The sequence below is a fragment of the Rhopalosiphum padi genome, chromosome 2 (assembly GCF_020882245.1).
Source record: "Rhopalosiphum padi isolate XX-2018 chromosome 2, ASM2088224v1, whole genome shotgun sequence".
Classification (NCBI taxonomy): Eukaryota; Metazoa; Arthropoda; class Insecta; order Hemiptera; family Aphididae; genus Rhopalosiphum; species Rhopalosiphum padi.
In genome coordinates, this window is record NC_083598.1 from 85,198,272 (window position 1) to 85,223,160 (window position 24,889).

At 28.5% G+C, this 24,889-nt stretch overlaps 2 protein-coding genes across 4 annotated transcripts; both read right to left on the bottom strand.

The window, feature by feature from the left end:
- Nucleotides 1–1,324: 1,324 nt before the first annotated feature.
- On the bottom strand, nucleotides 1,325–9,590 carry LOC132922549 (nuclear RNA export factor 1-like). Of its 3 annotated transcripts, XR_009661028.1 has the most exons (18): nucleotides 9,361–9,582; nucleotides 8,589–8,793; nucleotides 8,418–8,514; nucleotides 8,274–8,354; nucleotides 8,102–8,206; nucleotides 7,865–8,021; nucleotides 7,587–7,786; nucleotides 7,419–7,525; nucleotides 7,315–7,351; nucleotides 5,811–6,061; nucleotides 5,545–5,728; nucleotides 5,136–5,312; nucleotides 4,374–4,915; nucleotides 4,009–4,146; nucleotides 3,226–3,296; nucleotides 2,967–3,144; nucleotides 2,300–2,868; nucleotides 1,325–2,154 (listed from the first exon to the last, which is right to left on the bottom strand). XR_009661028.1 is itself a non-coding variant. In XM_060986120.1 (14 exons), the coding sequence occupies exons 1-14, from the start codon at nucleotides 9,416–9,418 to the stop codon at nucleotides 4,053–4,055; spliced, it is 2,295 nt and encodes a 764-aa protein (XP_060842103.1). In that variant the 5' UTR covers nucleotides 9,419–9,590; the 3' UTR covers nucleotides 3,908–4,052. The 3 variants fall into 3 exon arrangements, 2 of the variants coding, with proteins under 2 accessions (XP_060842103.1, XP_060842102.1); XM_060986120.1 differs by lacking the exons at nucleotides 1,325–2,154; nucleotides 2,300–2,868; nucleotides 2,967–3,144; nucleotides 3,226–3,296 and having other exon boundaries at nucleotides 3,908–4,146; nucleotides 7,865–8,017; nucleotides 8,098–8,206; nucleotides 9,361–9,590; XM_060986119.1 differs by lacking the exons at nucleotides 1,325–2,154; nucleotides 2,300–2,868; nucleotides 2,967–3,144; nucleotides 3,226–3,296 and having other exon boundaries at nucleotides 3,908–4,146.
- Nucleotides 9,591–15,101: 5,511 nt separating this feature from the next.
- LOC132922397 (nuclear RNA export factor 1-like) lies at nucleotides 15,102–24,765 on the bottom strand. Its single transcript, XM_060985891.1, has 14 exons — nucleotides 24,113–24,765; nucleotides 20,022–20,229; nucleotides 19,839–19,923; nucleotides 19,688–19,768; nucleotides 19,473–19,580; nucleotides 19,253–19,409; nucleotides 18,975–19,174; nucleotides 18,807–18,913; nucleotides 17,763–17,799; nucleotides 16,545–16,792; nucleotides 16,295–16,469; nucleotides 16,064–16,240; nucleotides 15,482–16,002; nucleotides 15,102–15,270 (listed from the first exon to the last, which is right to left on the bottom strand). Exons 1-14 carry the CDS (start codon nucleotides 24,408–24,410, stop codon nucleotides 15,177–15,179), a joined length of 2,496 nt encoding a protein of 831 aa, XP_060841874.1. The 5' UTR covers nucleotides 24,411–24,765; the 3' UTR covers nucleotides 15,102–15,176.
- Between the last annotated feature and the right edge of the window lie 124 nt (nucleotides 24,766–24,889).

The window sequence follows — 24,889 nt, forward strand, 5'->3', positions numbered from 1 at the left end:
ATATATATATTTTATTAGAAGTAAGGCTTTAACATCGCAGGTCATTAGCCTAAACTTATATTTGTATACCTATACAATGATACACATGGGTTGCGATAATCAAAATTTTATCGTTAAAAATGTAATCGTATTTTATACCTATAGTGCCTGCGTTTAGCTTTGATGAGCGAAGTCGCAACGACAATAATAATAATAATAATAATATAGAGAACAGACACCTATTATACTTATTGAGTATAATAAAAGTTTAAATTACGACTTTGAATGTTATGATAAGATTATGGATATAAGCTATATAGGTATTTCCACTATATTCTGTAAAATATTAGGCGTCAGTAACGTCTTGATCGTTCGACGTGAATACACGATACTTTACGGAAATTTAATAATTAACTAAAAATAATTGACTTTTTATAATATATTTATAGGTACTTCATTAATAGGTACATATTTGAAATTTTAAACTTTAAAGTTAACTGCGTTTAACGTTTTTTGTCGTGTCGTATACTATTCGATATGATATCTATATAATTTATTTTTATTATTATTTATTTATTTATAAAATGTCGTTTTTTCCTAGATTCCTATAGACGCTACCGCTTTACGATTGCTGTCATATTTTTATATTAAAAAATAATATAATTAATTTAATATTATTAATTAAAATATAATTTTAATATTACTATTTTACTATGGACTTTATATACCTAACTATATCAGCGTTTTGTTAGCGGATTATAGATGACACCATGTTTACTACGTTTTTTTATGTATTCGTAATTTCACATAATAATATTGTTGTATATTGTACTATAATATTCTTAGCAACTGAAGGATCTATCAATATATGTATTTTCGGCTTCTTTTATCCGCCACCGGCACCACCCAGTGGCGTACGCAGGATTTTTTTATCATTTCATGTAGGTACTTTATAAATTATTGTTTTTTGCCGAAACGAAAGATGAAATTGTAATCGTATATATTTATAATTATATGTTAAAAAAATATATCACTTATACAAATTGTATTAAAAAAAATTGGTTGACTGGTAGACAATGTAATGCTTTATATTAAACTGTTATAACTTATAACTAGATATCAATAAATTTTTTTCTTTTTATATGACAAGACATTTTGTAATGAAAACAGGTTAATAAACATAAATAAATATAATGTAAAATAATTATATTATAATCAATAACTATAAATAAGAATAGTAACAAGAAATGATTTATATGGCATAAATACATTTTAAGTGTCATATTTATATTTAATTGACATCAGAAGATTACTACCTATTAAATATTGCCAATATTGAATACAAGAAATAACAATGGTGTCTTATTCATTTACAGTACAATAGTTACTTATTTTAAATTCTAAAAACATTTAATCATTACAAAAAAAAATTAAACAATATAAAATAATATAAGATATGCGATATGAGTTACAAAATACAATTACTTATATTTTAGTCTAGTAATATTTTTAAAGTTAATTTTGTATTATACTATGACATTCATTATTTTGTTTCTTTAAAATAATAATAGTACAATGCTATTTATGGTTTAACAATCAAAACCATTATAATAAAATTACTTTCTTTGCTGTTTAATTTAAGTTCTTGGTTCATCTGAAAAAGGTATCTAGATAAAATATGACTTCCATTTTTGTGTCTTATGTACTAAATTATTTTTCATTGCCTATATGGTGCTAATTACAGTAATGGTCCAAACCATTTTCCATTTATTTATTTTTTTGTTATTTTTTTTTCATTGTGATAAACACAGTTTTCTTCATTATTATTGTTTTCATAGACCAAGAATCATAATTTTTTTAAAGAACATTTAAATAAAACATTATGGTGAAAAAAATGGTTTTGGTTGTTCCACAATAGCAAGTATACATTTTTATTTTTCATTCTTTAATTAACATTATAAATATGTTGGAAAAATAAACCAAAATAATTGTTTACAAAATATCATCAACACAACATTAAAATAAATAGAGCACTTGTTGTTTTGTTTGGACTCATTTATATCAAACTATGCTAATTTATGTATGAAAGCCACAGTGAAAAATAGGCTTTCAGATCTGAAAAGCATGCAGCGGCTTTAGAATAACCAATAACCCCATCCATTTTCTTTTAAATACCTGTACAAAATAATTTAATAAATAACATGTAAAAAACACAAAAAAACTTAACTAAACACTTTATACACAAATTTCAAGGTAAGTTTGATATTAATATATTATAACATAATCAAATTTTAAACATGAATGATATGACATGACTTACATTTTAGTCTATTTGTTATTCATTCCACTCAATTGAAAAACTTATATCATAGACAATTGATTTATAGGTAAGGAGGCGGGAGTTGAAGTTGATATTGTGTTAAACATTAAATGTGGCAGATGTCTGTTGTGATATTTACAGTAGCAACAGGTACTATTTGTTGAATCTGTAGGATGATAGCATACCCCTTTGATAAGGTGATGGCTGCTGTGGATTCATAGGAGCAGTTATTAATGAAGTCTGATAAAATGGATATGGATGGCTTTTGATAGGAACGATGATGATTTTGTTCCAGCCATTTCATCTGTATCTTCCATAAGCAATGTTGTTAAACATTGGTTACTGTTGCATTAGAAATATTTCTTTTTGATGACATTGGTTTCGATTTTAAGATGTAGAAGTCTCCCAAAATACAAAATGTTTGTATAATAATTAATAACAAACATATTGCTAATTATACTCCAACCACTTACGACTAGCACTATATAGAGTGTTTTGAGGAATGATTGATATATGGGCCTAATGTTGGTTTCTTTAAAACATTTAGCATACATACTATTCAACACAATCTGAACCAACAGAAAAATAATTATATCAATATTATACATAAAAATAGTATGAGTATGACTTATATAATTAAAAATTGTTTAAATAACAAGAAACTCACAGTTGCCAAAGGAACATCAACTATGAGTAAACCAAGATCATGTTTAGTTTACTTGTCAAGAAAGTTTAATATATTTCTCTTGCCTGTATGTAAAATACAATATCTTCTTTGTTTATTTTTGTCAGATTTAAAAAATTTTTTACTTTCATTTAGGTACTGTGATAAACTATCTTGAACACTAAAATTAAACAAAATTTAAATCATTAAATTATTTAACAAAATTTGTTTAAAAGATATTTTTAATACATAATACACTTACTTTTTAATAGAAAACCACTGGATAAACTTGGTTCCAATTGTATAGTACCAAGATGGCAGTTCTAAGTTATCCTAAAAATAATTAAAAAGCATTGCCCTACATCCTAAACAACAGCTCAACTTAATAAATGTATAGATAATTTAAAATGTACTATATTCACTCTTGCTATAGTCAATTCGGAATGAGATCGTACCTCAGCGGCGACCAGTTTTCGTCCGCAACGGTCAGACGCTTCCCCCACACGAAAGCTCGTGAGACTAGCACTGCGGAACGAAGCCACGCCCATGCGCAGAAGCCGGCCGCCGAGGTACGATCTCATTTCGAATAGACTATAGTTAGGTAATAAATCAAAAACATAAATATTTCTTTCAACCCATATTTAAAGCATAAGTTACTTTGAGCTATATGTTCTAAATGGCAAATATTTATAAATACATTTTTTAATGCTATTAAATTATAATATTTATTAATCGTATAGTTATAGCTAAACATTTCATTCAACAAATATTAATATCTAAAATTATTTAGTTTAATTAAATGCGTAAATAAAAACATAGAATAATTTATCTATTTGCCAATAAAACTACTATTACTCATACATAAATACATGCTTTTATAATTGTTGAAAATGTGTATAGGGACCAATTTTAATTAAAGAATCAACAATCAATTACTATCAATGTTTGTTTTTTAAAATTTAAAGAAATTTAATGAAATAATTAACAATTAATTTAAAATAATCAAAACCATTTTATAAAAATATCATATCATAAAAATTATTACATTAATTGCTTTGTAGAAGACTCATTTATATCAAATTATGCTCATTAATGTATGAAAGCCGCAGGTGGAATATTGGCTTTCAGATCTGAAAAACATGTAGCAGCTTTAGCATAATCCCATTCATTTTCTTCTAAACACCTGTACAAAAAAAATTTAATGAATAACATAAAAAAAAAAATACAAGAAAATAACTGCAGGCCTAAACAGTTTGAAAAATAACTTTCAAGTTAAGCTTGATATTATATTGTTATAAATTTGTAAATATCAGATAATGAAATTTCCTAAGCCCCTAACAAATAACAATACTTTCAATTTTCATTTTGTAATTTATAAGATTTAAATATAGGTAATGAGTAATGACTTACTTTTTAGCCCATTGATTATTCATTCCCGACTCATTTGAAAAACTCTTAACCATAAACATCTTATCAGGATTTGCATTAACATTGCTGATCAAATTTACAGGCACTTCAGTAGACAATTGATTTACAGGGAAAGAGGCAGTAGTTAAAGGTGATATAGTGTTAAACGTAGGAAATGAAGCAATTGGCTGATGTTGTGAGTTTAGTTGGAAATTTTCAGTAGCAACAGGTGCCATTTGTTGGATCTGTGGAGTGGATGACAGCATACCTAATTTATGAGAAGATAGTTGCTGTGGATTCATAGGAACAGTCATTGGTGAAGACTGATAAGATGAAAATGTGGTTTGCGGATGAGTTGGTGGTGGGTAATTTGGCGTGGGCAGATGTTGACAGGATGATGATGAAAATGATAATAATTTCATGTTAGCTATTTCACCTGTATCCTCCATAAACATTATTACATTTTGGTTAGTATTGCCATTACAATTATTTCTTTTTGATGACATTGGTTTTGGTTTGAAATTATGAAATCGTTTTGAAGATTCCTGAAATACACAATATTTATATTACAGCATACATCGTGATTATTTTAGTACAAAATACTCATTTTTTCAAAATCAATTATTTTATGATATACTCCTAAAGTTGTTACACAATAAAAATTGTGAAGACATTAAAAAATTTCGATTCAAAATAAAGAAAAGTTCATGATAAAATAATCATCTGGAATACTTAAAATATAAATCAAAACAAAAATTAAATTACTAATAATATCTCTTTGGTGACTAATGTTATAAAAAACATATCACTAATTATACTCCAACCACTTCCGACTGGCACTATACAGAATGTTCTGCAGAATGATCGATATATATGCCTACAGTGGGTTTCTTTAAAATCTTCAGCAAACACACCATTCAGTACAATCTGAACCATTGCAGCCTAAAAAAAACAACTATATCAAAATTATACATTAAAATATTATTTATTAATATTACTTGATATAATATTATTATTAAAAAACATATTACAATCTATACATTTATGTTTGTTCAATAAGAACTTTCTATAACATCTTAAAGTAATGAAAAATTACAGAGGAGAAGGTACTGAGTAATACAACTTAACTAACTTAAGATATTATGAAAAATCATTTTAATAACAAGATACTCACAGTTGCCAATGGAACATCAACTATGAATGAGTCAAGATTGTGCTTGGTTTTAGGTAATTTATCAAGAAAGTTTATTATGTTTTCATTGCCTCTATGTAACAAACATCTTTTATGTTTGCGTTTTCTGTTGGATTTTAAAAAATTTCTACTTTCATATATGTACTGTGATAAATTACCATTAATACTAAAATTAAATAAAATGTAAATTATTAAATTATTTAAAAAACTTGTGTTAAATACAAATTTTTTATACATAAAATAATTACTTTTTAAATAGAAAATCACTAGATAATGTAAATGTTGCATTTTCGTGGTAAGCTTCTGAAACCATTTGTCTGGAAATTTGATTATCATACCGTTCATAATATTGAGTGAGAAATGAATCTACTAAAGTCTTCACTGGATTTGGTAGTTCAGGATTATGGCCCTCTGGTAATGGGTAACAATTACCCAAATTAATTGGCATTTTAAACTTGGTTCCAATTGTACTGTATCGAGACGGCAGTTCTGAGTTATCCTGAAAATAATTAAATTGCATTGTCCTATATACTAAACAGCAGCTCAACTTAATAAATATAAAGATAATTTAATAATTAAAAAAAAAAAATTTCTTTTCTTATAAAAATTATATTCATTCTTGCTGGTTAGGATTAAATTAATAAAAACTAAATATTTATTTCAACCCAGTGGCATATTTAGGATTTGTCTGAGAGATAAGATACGACTAAAATGTTCTATATAAAATGTTTTGAGATTTTATTAACTATTGATAAAGTGATAAATGAAAAAAATACAATTATAACTATAAAAATAGCTAAAAAAAGGGGGAAAAGGGGGGAGATATATCTCCCTGATCTCCCTCCCGTAAATGTGCCACTGTTTCAACCCATATGTAGAATATAAGATACATTGAATTATATGTTTTAAATGGCATATATTTATTATTCTTATAGCTAAACCTTTCATTCAACAAATATTAAGAGGACGTTATACCTGCATGTGTTGTCTCTGTCTTACTAATGTAGATCATAGCAAATTTTCATTCAGCAGAACACATTTTATAATGTTACATTTAGTATTAGAGTCAATTTACCTATTATCAAACTTAAAAGTAATAATATTATCTAGGGCATCTCATACACTTTTATTGATATTTTAATTTTTAAGCGAGTTATGAACATTTTAAAGTTTTAAAGTTTTAATGTTTTACATAACCATCCATAACTCACTTAAAAATTAAGATTTTAATAAAAGCCTATGAGATGCCCTAGACAATATTCTTACATTTAAATTTGATAATAGGTAAATTTACTCTAATATTAAAGCTAACATCACAAAATGTGTTCTGCTGGACAAAAATTTGAAATGATCTACATTAGAAAGACAGAGACAACAAATGCGGGTATAACGTCCTCTTAAGACCTAAAACTCTTTGGTTTTATTAAATACATAAATAAAACATAATTATAGAATAATTTATCTATTTTTCATTACAACTACTAATAAATATACATAAATATATGCTATTATGTTAAACATGAGTAAAAGATTCAAGTTCAATAAAACAACAATAGATCAAATGTGTTTCTTAAAATTGACCACAGTGATTCACTCTTTAAATTTTAAATTCAACTAGGTAAGATATATTCACTTTCAACACCTTACATTACAATACACCAAAAATAATCATAATACTGTTAAACTAATACTTGAAATTCCTCGTTAACACTTAGCATACAAATGGAATAAAATTAAAAAAATGATACTTACTAACTTGATTAGCGTAGGAAAAAAATGTTGTACATCCCTAAAACATGTATAATAAGAATGTTAAATAATGATAAAACTAAAGCATTAAAAATACATAAATATACCGTTTGTAATGCTCTTTGTCCTCTGTATCACACACTGGATTTCTTGATAAGTTCAGCACTTCAATAGTATAACCAGAGAGATATCTTAGTTCTTTTAAATCAGAAAACTGTAATAAAAATTATTTTAACCTATTGTTACAATAAAAGTAAAAAAAAAAAACATATTACTTTGTTCCCAGCCAAATCCAATACTTTAAGTTCAGGAAACAATCTACGTATCCATACAAGACCTTCACCCAAGTAAATGTGATTATTTTCAAGACTCAAACCATACAAATCATGTTTGGTATGTTGAGCAACTATATTTAGTGCTGCCAAAAGAACTGCTGGTCGATTTAATGGTACAAACAGTTGATTATCGGTAAATACTGTAATAAAAATAAACATATTTTCCTTATTTATATTAAAGTTATTATTAAATTAATATAAAATAATCTTTTATTTACATGAACAAGCATAAAAACGTGACAAATCCAAACTCTTGGTACTAGGATTGTATCGGGTTGCCATAGCTTCTATCATTTTTTCTCTTACTTCACTGGATACTGGTGTGAATGATATAGGACCACGTGGAGGCGAATATAATAATACCTTTATAACTAACTAAATACAAATATTTTTGTTAACATACATTTTTAAAATACAATACTATAAAACTCTACAACTGAATCATTTCAACTTACTTTTCGATCATCTCTTTGTGTTATCTTATAGCTAGTGTTGTGCAATGCTTTAGCAACCTTATAATCATCAACAAGAAATCTTAATGCATTATCAAAATATTGTTTCTGTAAAATAAATATTGATCATTGTAATATATTTTACAAGTATACAAATACCATAGAAATAGCATACATTATATGGATAAAATACAACAGGTGTAATATAAGTTTGTATTATTTTTAAGACTTCATCGCTATCTTCAACATTTGGCACCTTAAAAATAAAAAATTGATAATTTAAATATGTGCAATTAATATATTAAAAAATAAAACTTACAAATACTGAGTACCATCCAGTACTACTTTCTTTCAATGACGATGAGTTTCTGAAGTTATTATAACCACTGTAGTTATAATTTTTTCCAGGTAAAGATCTATTGAATTCCATATTCATGGTTATATTAATTGATTTTAAAAGTGGTAATAACTAAAAAATTTAAATATTTACCGTCGACCAGAATTATTTCTAGGTGATCCATTTCGATTAGAATATTCACTATCCAATTGATCATGAACCAGATCACTTTTACGAAAATGATTATCTCCTCGGTTGTTTGTTTTAAATGTCACCTTTTTAGTATAACCATAATTATCTGAGTATCCACCTCCTTGACTAATGCTAGGTCTTGAAGTTCGATCATCGTGTCCATTACCTACAATTTAGAACAACCATATGAAACACAAAGTACCTGTTAAGACCTGTCTAGTAAAGTCAGCAAAATTAATATCAGCTCAAGTAAAAATCCAGACTGATGTTTTCATCCAAGTCAATGAGAAATATGAAGATGCAATCAAAAACAGTTTAAAGACTGGCACAATATAAAAATAAATATAATTGTTGTATTTGAAATTTAAGACCTACCGATGAAAATATTTTTACAGAAACAGAAAACCATGTCGTAAATGTATAAATAGAATTAATAAAAAATTGCTCAAACTTAAGCCCTACAATATTAAAATTAATAAAAAATTAAACCATGTAATGGTGTTATATAATATATTTAATATCTTAATTATTTAATATAATACATTGTACCTATGTCCTATGATATATTCAAGTGGCCAAATGGTATAAATCAACATCACGCTTGAATGAAAACATTGAGTACGTTAATAGTTAATATTAAGTTATCCAAATTCTTAAGAGGTCGTTGTTTTCTGAGCAGTCCATTTCTACCTAAACCCCGTAATAAAATCATCCATTTTTACGATATACTTACGAAAATATAAGTCTTGAAACCTCACACTGCTGTTACGTTTTCGTGATCTACTATTCATTGCGTTTAGTGAGTCATCTATACTTAAGGGCCGTGTGCAGTCGACAACAAACTTTGAAGCTCGAAAATAAAAGTGTAAGATGAAATATGATCAGAAAACTTTATTTGTCCAAACCACGGTCTTATAATAAACAATCCACACAGAACAAGATTAAAAAAAGAATTGCAAGTTCCCGCCACAGGTCTAACCGCATGGTTGTGATAAAGAAACTTTACAGCTAACAGTGTCGCCAGGTTTTTAAACGGTAAGCATCGTTTTTAGTCTTTTCAGTAACTTTGGGTCATTTTTAAATTATTACATAAATTAAATAAATAAACTAATTTATTATTTATTTACTAACTATTTATTAAATTTATAAAACAAGGTATCTATCCGGTATTCCAATGGTTAATGTGTACTGATCTGCTGTACTTTAGCCATCAGCAGTGGCGCAAATCTAGAGGTGCTGAGGAGACTGATGAGTGCAAGTGCAACTTCCCCCCTTAATTTGGTAGTTATGCGTAGGTCAGGCATGGTGGGGGGCAATACCATGAGCATAATATGTATTTTATCGGCTACCTAAACGTCCTAAACCAGACATTCTAAAATTTACCTGTGTGGCAGAGTCTAGGGTGGCCGGGGGGCATAGAGGTAGGTAGGCAATTGATTGATACTCTATGGTCAATTTTCAGGCAAAACAAAAAGCATACAACTATTAGATATCTATTATACTTTATACACTTATTAGGTAGTTACGATAAAACGAAAATGTATTTTTTTTTCAATTTTAAAAATAATGGATTTTGAAACAATAAGAACTGTTTTCGTATAAGTCGTCGTCGCGGTAGGTTCAAAAAAAAAAAAAGATTTTAACTATCACTACTGCCCGAGTGGTCTATCCCGCGCAAAACAGTTTTTGGCGTTTTTGCTATGTTTTACATAATATTATGTAAGACGCCAAGACGGAGCAGTGGCGGCTTGAGTTTTCAAAACTCAAGGAGCAAGTTTCAAAACAACCCAACCACCCACACACCAACTAAATTTACTAAGACCAATGTAATATTTTTAGGTTCTTCTTTAGTTAACATTTTCATTAACTTTTACATTTTATGATATAGATACAATTATTATTTTTTACCTGAATGATCAATCTTCTGTTATGGATTATGATTAAACCTTTCCAACTTAAAACATTTTTTTTTCCTTATTTTCTGGACAGGAGCGATTTCCTAGTATATTCTTATAACAAGCCGCCCCTGAGATGGAGACAACACTCGCGAGTGTAGAGTCCTCGTGAGTCGTGATGTTAAATAATCTAAGGCCGGGCGCACACCAAAAGAGCTTCTAAAACTTCTCCGTTACATTCTATAATTCGGTGGAAATTCCCCCCCCCCCACCATATTAAAAACTATTTTTCTTAACATCTATTATAATTAAAATAATAATAATAATAATTACAATATATTTTGCAAAATTTTGAATATGGGTGGGTAATTATTGTAACATTGGTAAGATATTTTGATAATTATAATAGATGTTTTAAATATTTTTTTAATATGGGGGAAAATATCCGCCATTCCTATATGTACTTCGGTGAACGTTTTCAATTTCTGTTGTGTTTATTTCAATTTCTGGTATAACATACTGATCATCTGCGCTTGGTAATGAAATAGTTTTATTGTCTTCCAGACTGACGCTAGTGACACTATTCTTGTCTATAACTAGTATAACTTGTAGAGTTGTAGGTACATCTTGTTCCACACCGACACCGTGTATATATCCTTTAAACAATATTATGTTTGAATTATTTTAAAGTATTGTATATTTATTAGAAGCGCGATCTGTAAGATTAATCTCTTTTTTAGTAGGAGTTCTCTATATTACTTTATCTTATTTCTGTTACGTAGAACGTATAACCACAAAAATGTATTATATTATTTTTACACAGTTATTATACTAAAAAATTATAAATATTATCTTGCATTATATTTTATACGTATGACTTTAGAGTATTGTTTCGTAAGAATTTTAACTATAAATTTACTGATCAGCTACGGACGTATATATTTTATGTAACAAACTAACAAACTCTTAGGCTATTTGAATACCGGCCAATTTTTCCGTCAAAAACTACCCATTTAACTTCAATCAGTTCGATCATTGTATTGAAGCGATAAGACTTCTGAAAATGTATATGATTCGGCATAAAGTCTATTTGAAATCGATCGGACTACACTTTTTAATTTTGACTTTAAAATTCCACAAATTTATTAATAATTATTAAATAAAACTGAAAAAGTGGCCCGACCAATCTCAAGACCTCAAGTATACTAACCCTGAATTCAAATTAATTTTCAGAAATGTTACAAAATACAACAATCGGACTGATCGATGAAAAATTATTAGTTTTTGAAGGAAAAAATTGTACGAATCCTGATTCCTGAACAGTAGTAAGTTGTTTTAACCGATTCGTGCGTGTACGTATGAGAGTCACTCTTGCTGGTTTTTCTAAGAATAAGTTACGCGCTCTCCGATAATGCGATATCCGATTTTATTCACAAATAGTGTACATCATTATTATAACCAATTATTCTGTGTTATATAAGCTTAAAACCAATATAAACAATAATATTATTGTGTATGAATTGAATTAATGCAAGACATTACAAAATATGATTCTGCTGTAGTCAACGACAGTCGGCGTTATCCACCAAATAAACTGCAACAACAATCAAAAAATTTGTCAATTTTATAATAATTAATTTATATAGGTACTTAATAATACAAAAAAATACAAATTTTTAACATTTTTTTAATTTTATTAACATTTTTTAACAACAACAATTTTTTGAACAAAATCAAAATAAATTGTGGCCGAAGGGCTCAAACAGCATATTAAATTTAATTTTATGATATTGATAAATAATAAATATTTGATAATAAGTGTGAAACGTTGTGAAAAATAATCAAAACAAAACCGAGACGAAAAAGGGAGTCGGCGAATAACGACGCAACGCTGTCTTCGGACTCTTCTTAAATCTCGTCCCGGCGGTTCCGTCTGCCGTGCATACATCCGGCGTGCCGGCCGGAGACACGCACCACCTGATCTTGAACTTCGAGCCACTAATCGGCCCGGATGCAGCACATGCATCCCAAAGCCCGTCGTACCGCCTTCCACGCCGTTGAAAATCTTCGACGACGTGGAGGGGTGACGAGTGGGTGCATGGTTGCACCCGGTGCCAGCCACCCGACTAATTCTCCAAGACTATTTTTTACTTCCTTAGCCATCACAACATCCTTCTCTATCGCTTCCACGTCGCTTCCACCAACCAATTCATTTTCACGTAACTCCTTGTCTGTTTTGACTGGTATACAATTGTGTAATTCTATCTCCACGACCTCTGCATCGATTGCCGCTGCCGCTTTAGCATCGTCATTTAGTAATTTATCATCGATCGACAAAAATTCCACTATCTCTGGTATACCATCAGACATTTCTATATCCTCCTCTTTACTTGTACCAATTAAGTCATCTTCGGGTGATTCCGTCTGCTCAATTTCCGTAGATATTGCATTGTAGTCGTCAATAACTTGGGAACGATCTCCACTAGACACTAACGGTCGCAAGAGTAGATCGTTATTTATCGCTCGTACGTTTTCATTATTGAATGACCTTAGTTCTTCAATAAACTGTTCTATATTTCTTGACATGGTTACACTAATAAATATTTTGTCGTATGTATTGAGATGAAATGTGTATTATGTCCGGAGAATTTATTGTTAATGAGCCTTTAAAATATTTTACGGTAGGTAACAAAAAAATTGAAAATCTCCCAGACGACAGATTGTTTATTACTAGCCAGCGATGAGTCCCATATGTCCGTTATTTTTCCAAAGACCATTATTTTATTGTAAAAATGTTAATTATTTAATATTTTTCAAGTTGTACGGATACACGCCATCGTATATAACTGTGAATTCAGTTGTTTGATTTTGTTTAGTTGCTTTGTAATAATTTGCTTTATTTTTAGCTATCCCATTTGTATAAGGTCAGTAGGTCAGCTATATCTTGTTTTATAATGAATATAGAATAACTAATAAGATTATATGTTTATAAAAATAAAAATTTAAGGTCTTGTATTCTTGTTGGAAGTTTATCGAATATTTCGAATTAACAATGAAATTTCGTGTATTATATTATGGAGCCACCATACCAACATTTGTTTCTGTGATGATCTCCCACATAATATATTCCGTATTTCCACGATTACGACTTTCTAGTTCTTAAATTGAATTTAGGGCAAAGGCACCCATTATATATTTTACAAAGAAGAATATGTCCTGTGCATAAACCGGATAGATTTTCAATATTTACATTTTTTTATAAATTTAAGTTTATTTTACATTAAAATAATTTTGATTTTGTATTTTTAACCATTAATAACTTAATTAAAAATGTAAATATTAATCTATCTGGTATTCTGGTCAATGCACAGGAAATATTCTTCTTAATATATTTAATAGGTACCTCCTTATTCTGGCTATACTCTAAACAGTCTAAACTAAACCAGAATCGTAATCGTGGAAATACGGAATACCTTATTTGTTCCTATATTACCTATGTGGGATACTGGGATATAGACAGAGAAAACAAATGTTGATGTGGCGGCCCCTTAATACATTGTTAAATAATTGATAATATAATAATATAGCGTGTATTTTATAATTTTTAATTTTTAAATTATAAACTTAGGCATATTTTAATAATTAAGTAACACTTTTTTTAACATATCTATAACCATAAATATAATATTAATAATATCTCATTTAATAATTTTTATATTCTTTTATATCATAAAATGATACACAAAATATCTATCTTGTATAATTAAATATTTTAGTTAATTGTATAATTATACATATATTTTGATTTATGGTTTATGTTTTATGATTCTAAAATGACTGTGATATAAATAGTTATTATTTTTAATATACTAGATGTAATTTTTTTTTTATAGTTACCCTTATTAATAAAATAAGTGTAGTACCTAGTATAATAAATAAATAAGGTGTATTATTTTATTAAATATTATCATAATATAAAAGTATTATGTACTTAGTTGATATGGGGCTTGGGGCTTAGAGTTTTTCTTTTTAGGAATTTTTTTTTTGAAAATACTTATTTTAATTCAGAAAAGCCTGGAAAACGTGTTTTTGTACCCTTTTCATATAACTGATTTTGCAGGGGATAGTGTTTCATGAATTTTAAAACGAAGCTTGTAAATTAATTTCATTTGTGTACTTAATAAACATAAAATAACTAGAAAATTATTATTTTTTTTTTTATCTAGGAGAACGTTATAATATGGTTGGCTTGTATTTTATATAATACTCTGAATTATTTGTATCCAAGTAACAGTTTAATGGTTAACTGATAGTTTTATTAAATATTTATTAATACATTGGAAATTCATATTTTTTAACTTTTTACTTTCAGTATATACCTGATCCAAACTTTAAATATTAAAGTTATTAACTGTGTTTTTTATTCAAGTAAAATAAAATAGTATCATTTGTCAAAATGACAACAAGCAAACTACTAATATTTAAAATAAGTGTGTAGAAGCCAGATGCCAAAGATTTTTGAAGGTATATGAAGGTACAATATTATTAAAAAGACATTAAATAATATAATAATAAATAATTTAAAAAGATAAATAATAAGTATATTTTAACTTCTTTTTTATAGTATATAAAATAATAACAATAATAATCTTTATCAGTGTTTATATGCTATTGAAGGAATTCTAGATTTAAGTTTTGAAAAACACAATGTAGCTTTGGCAAAATCCCAATTATTTTCAACTAAACACCTAGAGAAAAAAAAAATTAAAAATTAATAATAATACATTATAACCTAAATAGGCTAAATATATTTACATAATGGAATTTGGAAAAAAATATATTTAAATAAAATGTTTATAACAATGTGAATAATCAAAACTAAATATATTTCAATAGGTAGTTGAACAATATTATATATTATATTACCTAATGAATGTATATATAATTCATGTATCTTACTTTTTTGACCATTTATCGTTCATTCCAGACTCATTTGAAAATCTCTTAATCATTAATAATTCATTACTAGAATTTGAAATCATTTTAGTTGGTATTGTTGAGAGTTCTGGTTCTGTTGGTTTTGTGTCGAATACAGGAATTGATAATTTTTCACTAGGCACGAGACATGGCAAATTTAACTGTTGAGAGTTGGATAGGATACTGTCTGTTATCATAGTTAATGGTGTTGCAAGGCAATGCTGCTGCTGGCGTGATGATTGTAAGTTCTGTACTACAGATGCATGAAAAGTAGATTTTTCCTCTGAATTCCTAGTCGGTATCAATGGAGAGACGTTATTAGATAAAAGTGAATCTTTTTGATATTCTGATGACGGATGATTGGAAATAGTTGTCTTGCAACATAATGTTGACAATACATCAGGCAAAGTATCCTCTATAAGCATTGTCGTTTTAAAACTGTTGCTATTAGATGTATGATTCGTTATTGATGGCTTAAATACATAGAACCTTTTTGTCGATTCCTAAAAATGCACATTTATAATAAACCTTGTTAAGAAAATAGACCAAAAACAATTTACTTACTTCCATTAACTCAGAGGATACTAATGTTATAAACATCATATCACTTAATATAATCCAACAATTTACAGCAGGCACTAAACTGAATGTTCTACTAAATGATCTAAATACTTGACAATTGTGGTTTTCATTAAATTCTTCGGCAAACACACCATTTACCACTACTTGAATTATTGTAGACTGGGGAAAAATAAAGTTTTAAAAATTATATTAAAACAAAACCTAAAGACTTACACTTGCAAATGGTACATCAATTATGAATGAGCCAAAATCATGTTTTGTTTTGGGTAACTTTTCTAAAATGTTCATTATGTTTGCTTTGCCCTTGTGTAAAAAACAATTTATATTTTGATCGGGTTTCAAAAAATTTCGACTTTCAGGCATGTAATTTGTTAGACTACCATGGTTACTAAAATATATAATATACACAATTAAAATTATACAGCACAGGAGATTTTATGCAATAAGTTTACTAAATACATACCAGGATTTTAGTAAGCAACTAGATAATGAAAATGTAGCATTTTCATGGTATGCTTCCAATACCGTTTGTCTGGATACTTTGTTGTCATACTGGTCATAGTATTTTGCTAGGAATAATTCTACTAAAGTCATTACTGGATTTGATTGTACCAAGTTAGAGCTATACTGTTGTATTGGGTAACTATTTCCCAAGTTGATTGGCATTTTCAACTTAGAACCCTCGTTGGTCAAAGGCAAATTTAAGTTATCCTAATATACAATATAAATTTATATTAAAATATTACAAATATTAAATTATACTATAATATGATGCATATGATAAATAATATAATATTTTATGATAATCATTTCTAAATTTTAGTATAAGTTGTTTTATATTAAACCATAATTAATACTCATTGGAAATTTTGAGTAATTTTTTTTTATGTGTCTGACCTCTGACACTATTTGTATAGCACAAAATGCTTCAATATATTTTTTTATCTGAAAGTGAATTTAATTAATACTTTGGCGGAAGAGAATCAAAAGCAAAATATTCCCAATACTTTTCATGAAATTTGAAAAAAAGAAGGTTCCTCATAAATAATTATTAAAGTTCTTTAAAAGCAAAGATATATAGGTACATATCAATGAGAATATGAAACTTTTAAGTATATTATAAATACACAACATGTCAAAATATTTAGATACATTTTATGGTATTATCTATTTATACTCTGTTAGAGTAAAAAAAATATAGTCGGCAGTCAATTATTGCACAAGGGAGTGGCTTTACTACACATGGTAGACTTACAGATGGTTGATTTGATAGCGATAGACAAGTAGGTGTTGTCTGACCACAGTCTGACAAAAACTAGTCACTACCTGCATAGGCACGATTTCAATAAAAATACTGAGGGTGCTTAAGCTCTTCATTTTTCGGGCATAGCGTTGAATCACCGCTGAATGTGATATTATAAACAAATATTTGAGACTGCTAATTTTAAAATTGGTGGTGCTAATACACCCTAAGCCTTCCCTAATTGTGCCTATGACTAACGATTATATTTCTTAACTTGAACGGAGTATAAGCCACAAACCTATTCATAGGGTTCTAGAGTAAGTCAATATTGACTCAAATTTTAATAACAATAATATATGATGTAGATATTTTAATATTATTTTATTATTCACATATAATTATAATAAGATAATATAATGACATCAAATTTTAACTTACCAATTTGATTAACATGGGAAATAATTTTTGTACATCCCTGAAACAGTTATAATAACATATTATTATGTGAATGATATACTTATATGCAAACAGGTATAAATGGGACATATTTTCCTATAAAAATAAAATTGTCATTCTAACAGTGAACCATACTTATTATTTTCAAAAATTTGTGGTATAACTCAAAGAATATTGATAGAAATATAATAACAAATTTGCAACATAAATAATAAATAACTATATAATATACGGTATTGATATAATTTGTCCAGAGGATGTCAGCATAATATTTGACATTTGTTATCTCTCTCTAATCCACAAGCAACATAGTAAATTTTATGTTTACAATAATGACTATAACCATATTCGTTTCTCAAATTAGATTTAAAAACAAATAGTACGCTTAAATTCACTTAATTAAGGTATACTAATGTTAAGAGTTCTTATATGCATTTTAAATTTTGAGAAATAAAATTAATAAGAGATAAAAAATAATGTGAATGCCATGTATAATAATTTGATTTTCAATTCCTGCCAAAAAGGTTTTTATGCATTACTCTGCTTACATCCATTTCAAATCCCAGACTAAGAGTTTCATATTCTATAGATGGCCATTAAAATCATAATATAATATACATGGTATAAGGATACAAAAATAATATGGGTATAAAATATGTACAATATACATTTTAGCATTTTTAGCATGCAAGTCATTAACATAGTTAAGGTGGCTTTATATATAACTAGCCCTTAGTTCTTAGTTAACTTAATTAGCAATAAGTTAATGCACATTAACAACTGCATATAAATTTGGTAAAGAACATTTTAAAAAAAACTATTTTATTCGTTTGAATTATGAATTGATGATTATTTACTATCAAAATCATCAACAGTAATTTTGCTAACCAACAAATTTAAGGCAATAAAAAAGATTGAAATTAAATGTATCATACAATTCTCAAAACTATAAACACATTAAAAAAAAAAATTTGAATGTTTGTTGTTAAAAATAAAAGAATTGCCTTGATTTTATATTTTGCTCACCGTCTGTAACACTCTTTGACCATTGAATCACAAACTGGATTTCTGAATAATGTGAGAACTTCAATAGTATAACCCAAAAGACTCTTCAGTTCATTTAAATCAGACAACTGTAACAAAAATTATTTTAGCATAATATATAGTACAAGTAAAAAATATACAACACATTACTTTATTAGCAGCCAAATCCAATACTTTCAGTTCAGGGAACAATCTACGTATCCATGTAAGCCCTTCACCTAAATATATGTGATTGTTGGCCAGACTCAAACAATACAAATCATGCTTGGTATGTTGAGCAGCCATATTAAGTGCTGCCAAAAGAATTGCTGGTTGATTTAATGGTACAAACAGTTGATTATTGGTAAATACTAAAACAAAAATACACTTTTTTCTCATATTTCTTTTAAAACTATTATTAACTTAATATAAAATAAACTTTTACATACGTGAATATGCATGAAATTTTGATAAATCTAAACTCTTGGTACTAGGGTTGTAACGAGTCGCCACGGCCTCTATCATTTTTTCTCTTACTTCACTAGATACTGGTGTAAATGATATTAACCTTCGTTTGGGTAAATATGGTAAGACCTTTATAATCAACTAAAAACAAATATTAGTGTTAAAATTTAATCATACATTTAGAAATGTAAAACTTTAACTTACTTTTCTATCATCTCTAAGTGTTATCTTAAAGCTTGTATTATGCAATGCTATAGCAACTTTATAATCATCAACAAGAAATCTTAATACATTATCAGAAGAATATTGTTTCTATAAAATGAAAATAAATATTAAGTATTAAACTATTTTACAAGTATTATATTATTATGTACAGTAATATTAAAAAAAGCTAATTAGTATTAAAATAGCATAGGTACATTGTATGGATAAAATAATAATGGTGAGATTTCTAATTCAATTTTTTTCAATACTTCATCAAATTCTTCAGCATTTGTCACCTTAAACACCAAAATATTAATTATTTTAACAACTACAATAGGCGCGAGTATATTAAAATTTATAACTTACAATAATTGAGTACCAACCAGTTATACTTTTATTTATGATAAATGATGAATTTTTGACGTTGCGATAACCACCATGAATATGATTCCTTTCAGGACAAGATATCATTATCAATTTTAATAATTATGACATTTTTTTTTTAATATCTATTAATAGTTATATTATGTTAAATAGGTACTTAAATACCTTTGATTAAAATTATTTTTGGGTGGTGTATTATATTTTGGAAATCCACCATTAAATTGATTTTGAACCAAGTAGCTTTTACAAATAGTTTTATTTCCACGGTTGTACGGTTTGAATGAAACATTTTGGTTATAATTTTGATGATATGGGTAACTTCGTCTTTTTGGAATAATGTTAGGCCTTGAAGTAAAATTGTCATGTTCACTATCTAAAAATTAGTGTCATAGATTGCATAAATAGTTATGTTTAGCATATTAATTAAAAATATATATACAAATACAACAACTTATTTGTATTAATATGTTTTAGTACATTTTTTGTGATGAAATTAGAAAGGTATTATTTTTCTCGCCCATCGATCTCTAAAAAACCGAAACGTAAGATTTAACGACAAACTTAAAATCACTAAGTGACGGAGTCTGCCGCTTTTGCAACAAGCCGACAAGCCTTCTCACAGATTCTTAAGATTATGATATGTATATGTACGAGTACCATATTATAGTGTACCTAATTTACAAAAAACTGAAGGATATTAACATATTGTACATGTACAAGTACAACACCTATTCGGTTTCTTTTGATATACACTTACACTTCCCATGATTCTATCGTTTATCGATATATACAAATCTCGACACGACGTACATTTAGAATTTATCTAACACCTCATCTTGCGGACTTAAGAGTCATACCAGTCATGAAGAACCATTTAGGGTTTAGAAATAAAAACTGTAAATTGTTCATTTCTTTCCAAACATATAATGCCACATCCCGAATCTTTATTCAAATTCACCAGTAGTCGAACGAAGCCATATTATTTTTACTACTCCTAATGTTCTGAATGATCTTTATTTTTATTGTGCACGTTGTTGGAGGCAGTGATATAAATACTAAAAACATTAAGTATTTGATAGATACTTACGTTCATAAAAGTTTGAACAAATAGAACATTTAGTGTTGTTTGATAAAATATCTATAGTATTTAATATTTATGGGCTTAATACAAATTATCTGCGATCAATAATCTTACGTAGGTGTCGATCACTTATGTTATTAATATTAATACAATAAATATATCGTGTATTTTTATACGTAATTCATATCCTAATAGTAATTATTAATTAACAAAAACAATTTATCTTATACTATCTAGATTAATAAGTAATATCATGGTAATATTTATTAAATTATAAGTTGATATATTATTTTCCGGGGGTGCCCATAGGTCACACCTTAACTTTGTCACTTGTATTTAAAATCCGGATTCCATTATTATAATTTAAATAATTTTTCAAATTAAACTAAAATATTTCTGTCTATAAAATATATTATATACAATTGTAATTTCAATATAACATTGTGTGAAGTTCCTGAGATTACTGTAATACGAAAAATCTCAATAACTCGAACTTCAAGATTCTTTCGAGTAGCTTTCAAACTACTTTGAGATATTAAACATCTACATGTAGATCGATGTTAAACCCGAAATGGAGTCTCCGTTTAACTGGTAGTTATAAGTTATAACCAATACAAACAGTTGTAACTTTTAAACAAACATTTGTTCTAAAATACATGAGTTCTTGACGATATTTACATATTATTTATGCTTAACCCTTTATAAAACTCTTTGATTAAATTCAAAATAATTGTATGCCTTTAATTTTTGTTGCAGCAAAGTAAATTGTTCCATTCCATTATTAATAATTGGGAATTAAGTATTTCGATGTAATCGATGGTATACCTATTATAATAACTATAAAATGTAGGAATTAGGTAACTATTTTGTAGTTAATGTATAATATATACATATAATATCGTTTTTTCCAATTATAGTCAATAGGGGCTAACTATAATTATTTATATTATACAATAGCAATAGCCAATAAGGGTCATATATATTTTCGATTAAATCATAATATTACAAATCACGATAGATGTGACTGTTTACTTATAATATTATGGATTTAGTTTATGCTGCTAAAAATACATATCGTGGCAAAAACTAAGGCCTAGGAGACATGGCCTACTCTGCTCCTGTTTAATTAGGGCTTGAGTATATATTTTAGTATGTGTATAATTTCAAGTTTCATGAATTTTCTGATTATTGAGCGATTGAAACATTTTTTTTAAATCGCATTTACATTAGGTGTTTGGCAGTTCTAAAAATTCCTTAACGCAAGCTCTGGCCTAGCTGAAGAAAAAAAATCAATTTAAAATATGATAACCAAACATTTACATACCATAGTTCATCGAAATAATAACTACCTAAGCTATAAATATATTTTATTAGATACAGCCAATACAGGATATTTATTTTTAATTAGATCTCAAGTTCGAGGCCATTGCCGTGTATCGTGTATAGATGATTAAAAGCAAAAAAAATTATTTAGCTTCTTTTGACTTTAAAAATCAAGAGCAATAACGATTAAGTGAGAATAATTAAGGAATAGTAGTATATTAAACTTGAATGGTCGAATCTAATATTTATTATAATAATATAATAACAGTAATTACTAATTACAATAGGTACTAATTCATACAACGATTAATAATAACATTATCATATCAACCGATCAATATTAATTATGTATAAATATTGAATGTTTTGTTTCCAGTGAATAACAAATTGTCAAGTCTGGGTGTGCAAGTCACCACTGAATTTTGTGACATTGACACATACAAATACAATATATTTTTTTTGAAACTTAAAGATATAAAATACACGAAATAATTTAGTAATATAAATGGTATGATAAAAATAAAGTAATAAGTTAACAAAAAACACACCACAGGTTAAATTTGAATGAATGTTTAAAAATGACCCAACAGTAATTAATTGTTTACTGATAATAGTGATAATAATTATAGTTATAGATTGCATTCGAATGTTAATCAAATTATTTATAAAATATATTTGCTATATATTTTCTTCCGACAAATTTGTTATATTTATTTATAAATATATAATTATACATACAATCCTTAAATGAGAACTGGTATTATTATTTAAATATTAATTAAGTATTCATTTCTATTTACTGTTATTCAGTACGATCAACACACACAATAATAGTATTGATAGCGAATAGCGATTATTGTTTGGTATAAATGTATAATTCTATAATATAACTGACCAGTTCCCCGTAGGTGTACTATTGTACTAACATCGTGCTACTTGTTATGTTATAACAAAATTCTGTTTATAATAGTATCTATGATGCGTTATTCTGGTTATTCCACGTGTACAGATGAGTCCACTATAATTGCTTATGCCCTTTATACGAAGGTATATAATATATAGGAATAAATACATCAATGAGTACACCACCACCTTGCCCGTACTGGGAAAATTTTTTTGTTAAAAAACAGTAAGGACAAAATCTCGCTAATTTAAACTAATAAGCGACGGGAAATGAGTTTCCATGACTCAAATTTGAATTAATTTGTATTTATAATTGTTTTGGTATTTCGTGGCGATCGTTACTACCGGACAAAAGTATTGTCCAAATATCCAAGCTAATTCAATAGGTAATCTCGGAACTCAGACCCAGAAAAATGTAATTATAAACAACAACAATAATAACGTAATTGAGATTAGACAAATATTTTATAGGTTTGAATTTTTCGTAGTCTTGAGGTCGAATTTTTTACATTATAGTAGTAATTTCTTCAAAAATTGAAACATGACATTTTTTAATTTCTGTTATTTTACGATTTAGGGGAGTGGAGAGATAAAACAAAAATGTAAACAAGTCGATCACGAGTAGACTTGACGAAAAAATCAAATCTATTTTCAGAATTCTTATCGCTTCGCTAGGTGGCACAATCACAGAATATATAATAAATCTATTTTGTCTAATTTATCTTATTTAATCTATTCTGCGGTACAATCGAAACATTGGAAATAGAGCACGCGCCTTTTCGTATTTCACGAGAATAACACGGCCTTATTAGAGAAAAGAAAACATCGAATTCGTAAGACGAAAACGGAGGAAGGTGGCGATCGACCGCACAACCGAAACCCTCGTGGTTTTTTTTTTCCGTAGCCACAAAGTGCACTGTGCACATGGCGATTTACATTCAATACTCACGTGAACGGTCGACGTAATTCGAAGACGACAAATCGCGGCCGTTTAGTCGTCCGCGGCGGTCGGCGTTCGGCGAGCTTCGGCGTCCGCGGCGATCGGTGTCCGGCGAGCTTCGACGTCCGCCGCGGCGGTCGGCGTCCGGCGAGCTTCGGCGTCCGCGGCGGTTGGTGTTGGGTGGGCTGCGACATCCGTTGTCGGATCGTCTGCGGCGGTCGGTGTCCGGCGAGCTTCGGCGTCCGGTGTCGAACAGTCTGCGGTAGTCGACGTCGCGCCGTCGACCACCGGCTGCTATGTCGGCCATCGATGTCACACTTCGTCAGCGCACGGGGTGCGGACAGAGTGAAAAACGGGAGGCAAAATATAGGTACCTACGTGAAGCGGACACGCGCACACGCTAAATCATAACGTTCGATTTTCTAAACACTACGAACGAAAAACGAAAGTATTTGTTCGGTGGTATGTATCTCTAGAACTCGGATGTGAATAAAATATACAACTGCGATCGTACGAGCACTACGAGCACACTGCAGTAACGCACGTTGGGTCACTTGACGTCTGACTCGTCTGAGTCGTCTAAGTCGCGCGTGGAGCTGGAATCCGTTGACGGTTGATAAGAACGTTATAAAAATAGTCAAGAACTGGTATCGGTCGACTGCTGGTACTACAACTAACTGTGCGACGGTTAGTGGTTGGTTAAGGGGTGGGGTGGGGGGAGACGGAAACCCGCCGTCCGACCGTGTTCTCTCATAAGTCATAGAGTCGCTGCGCCGCTCAACGACA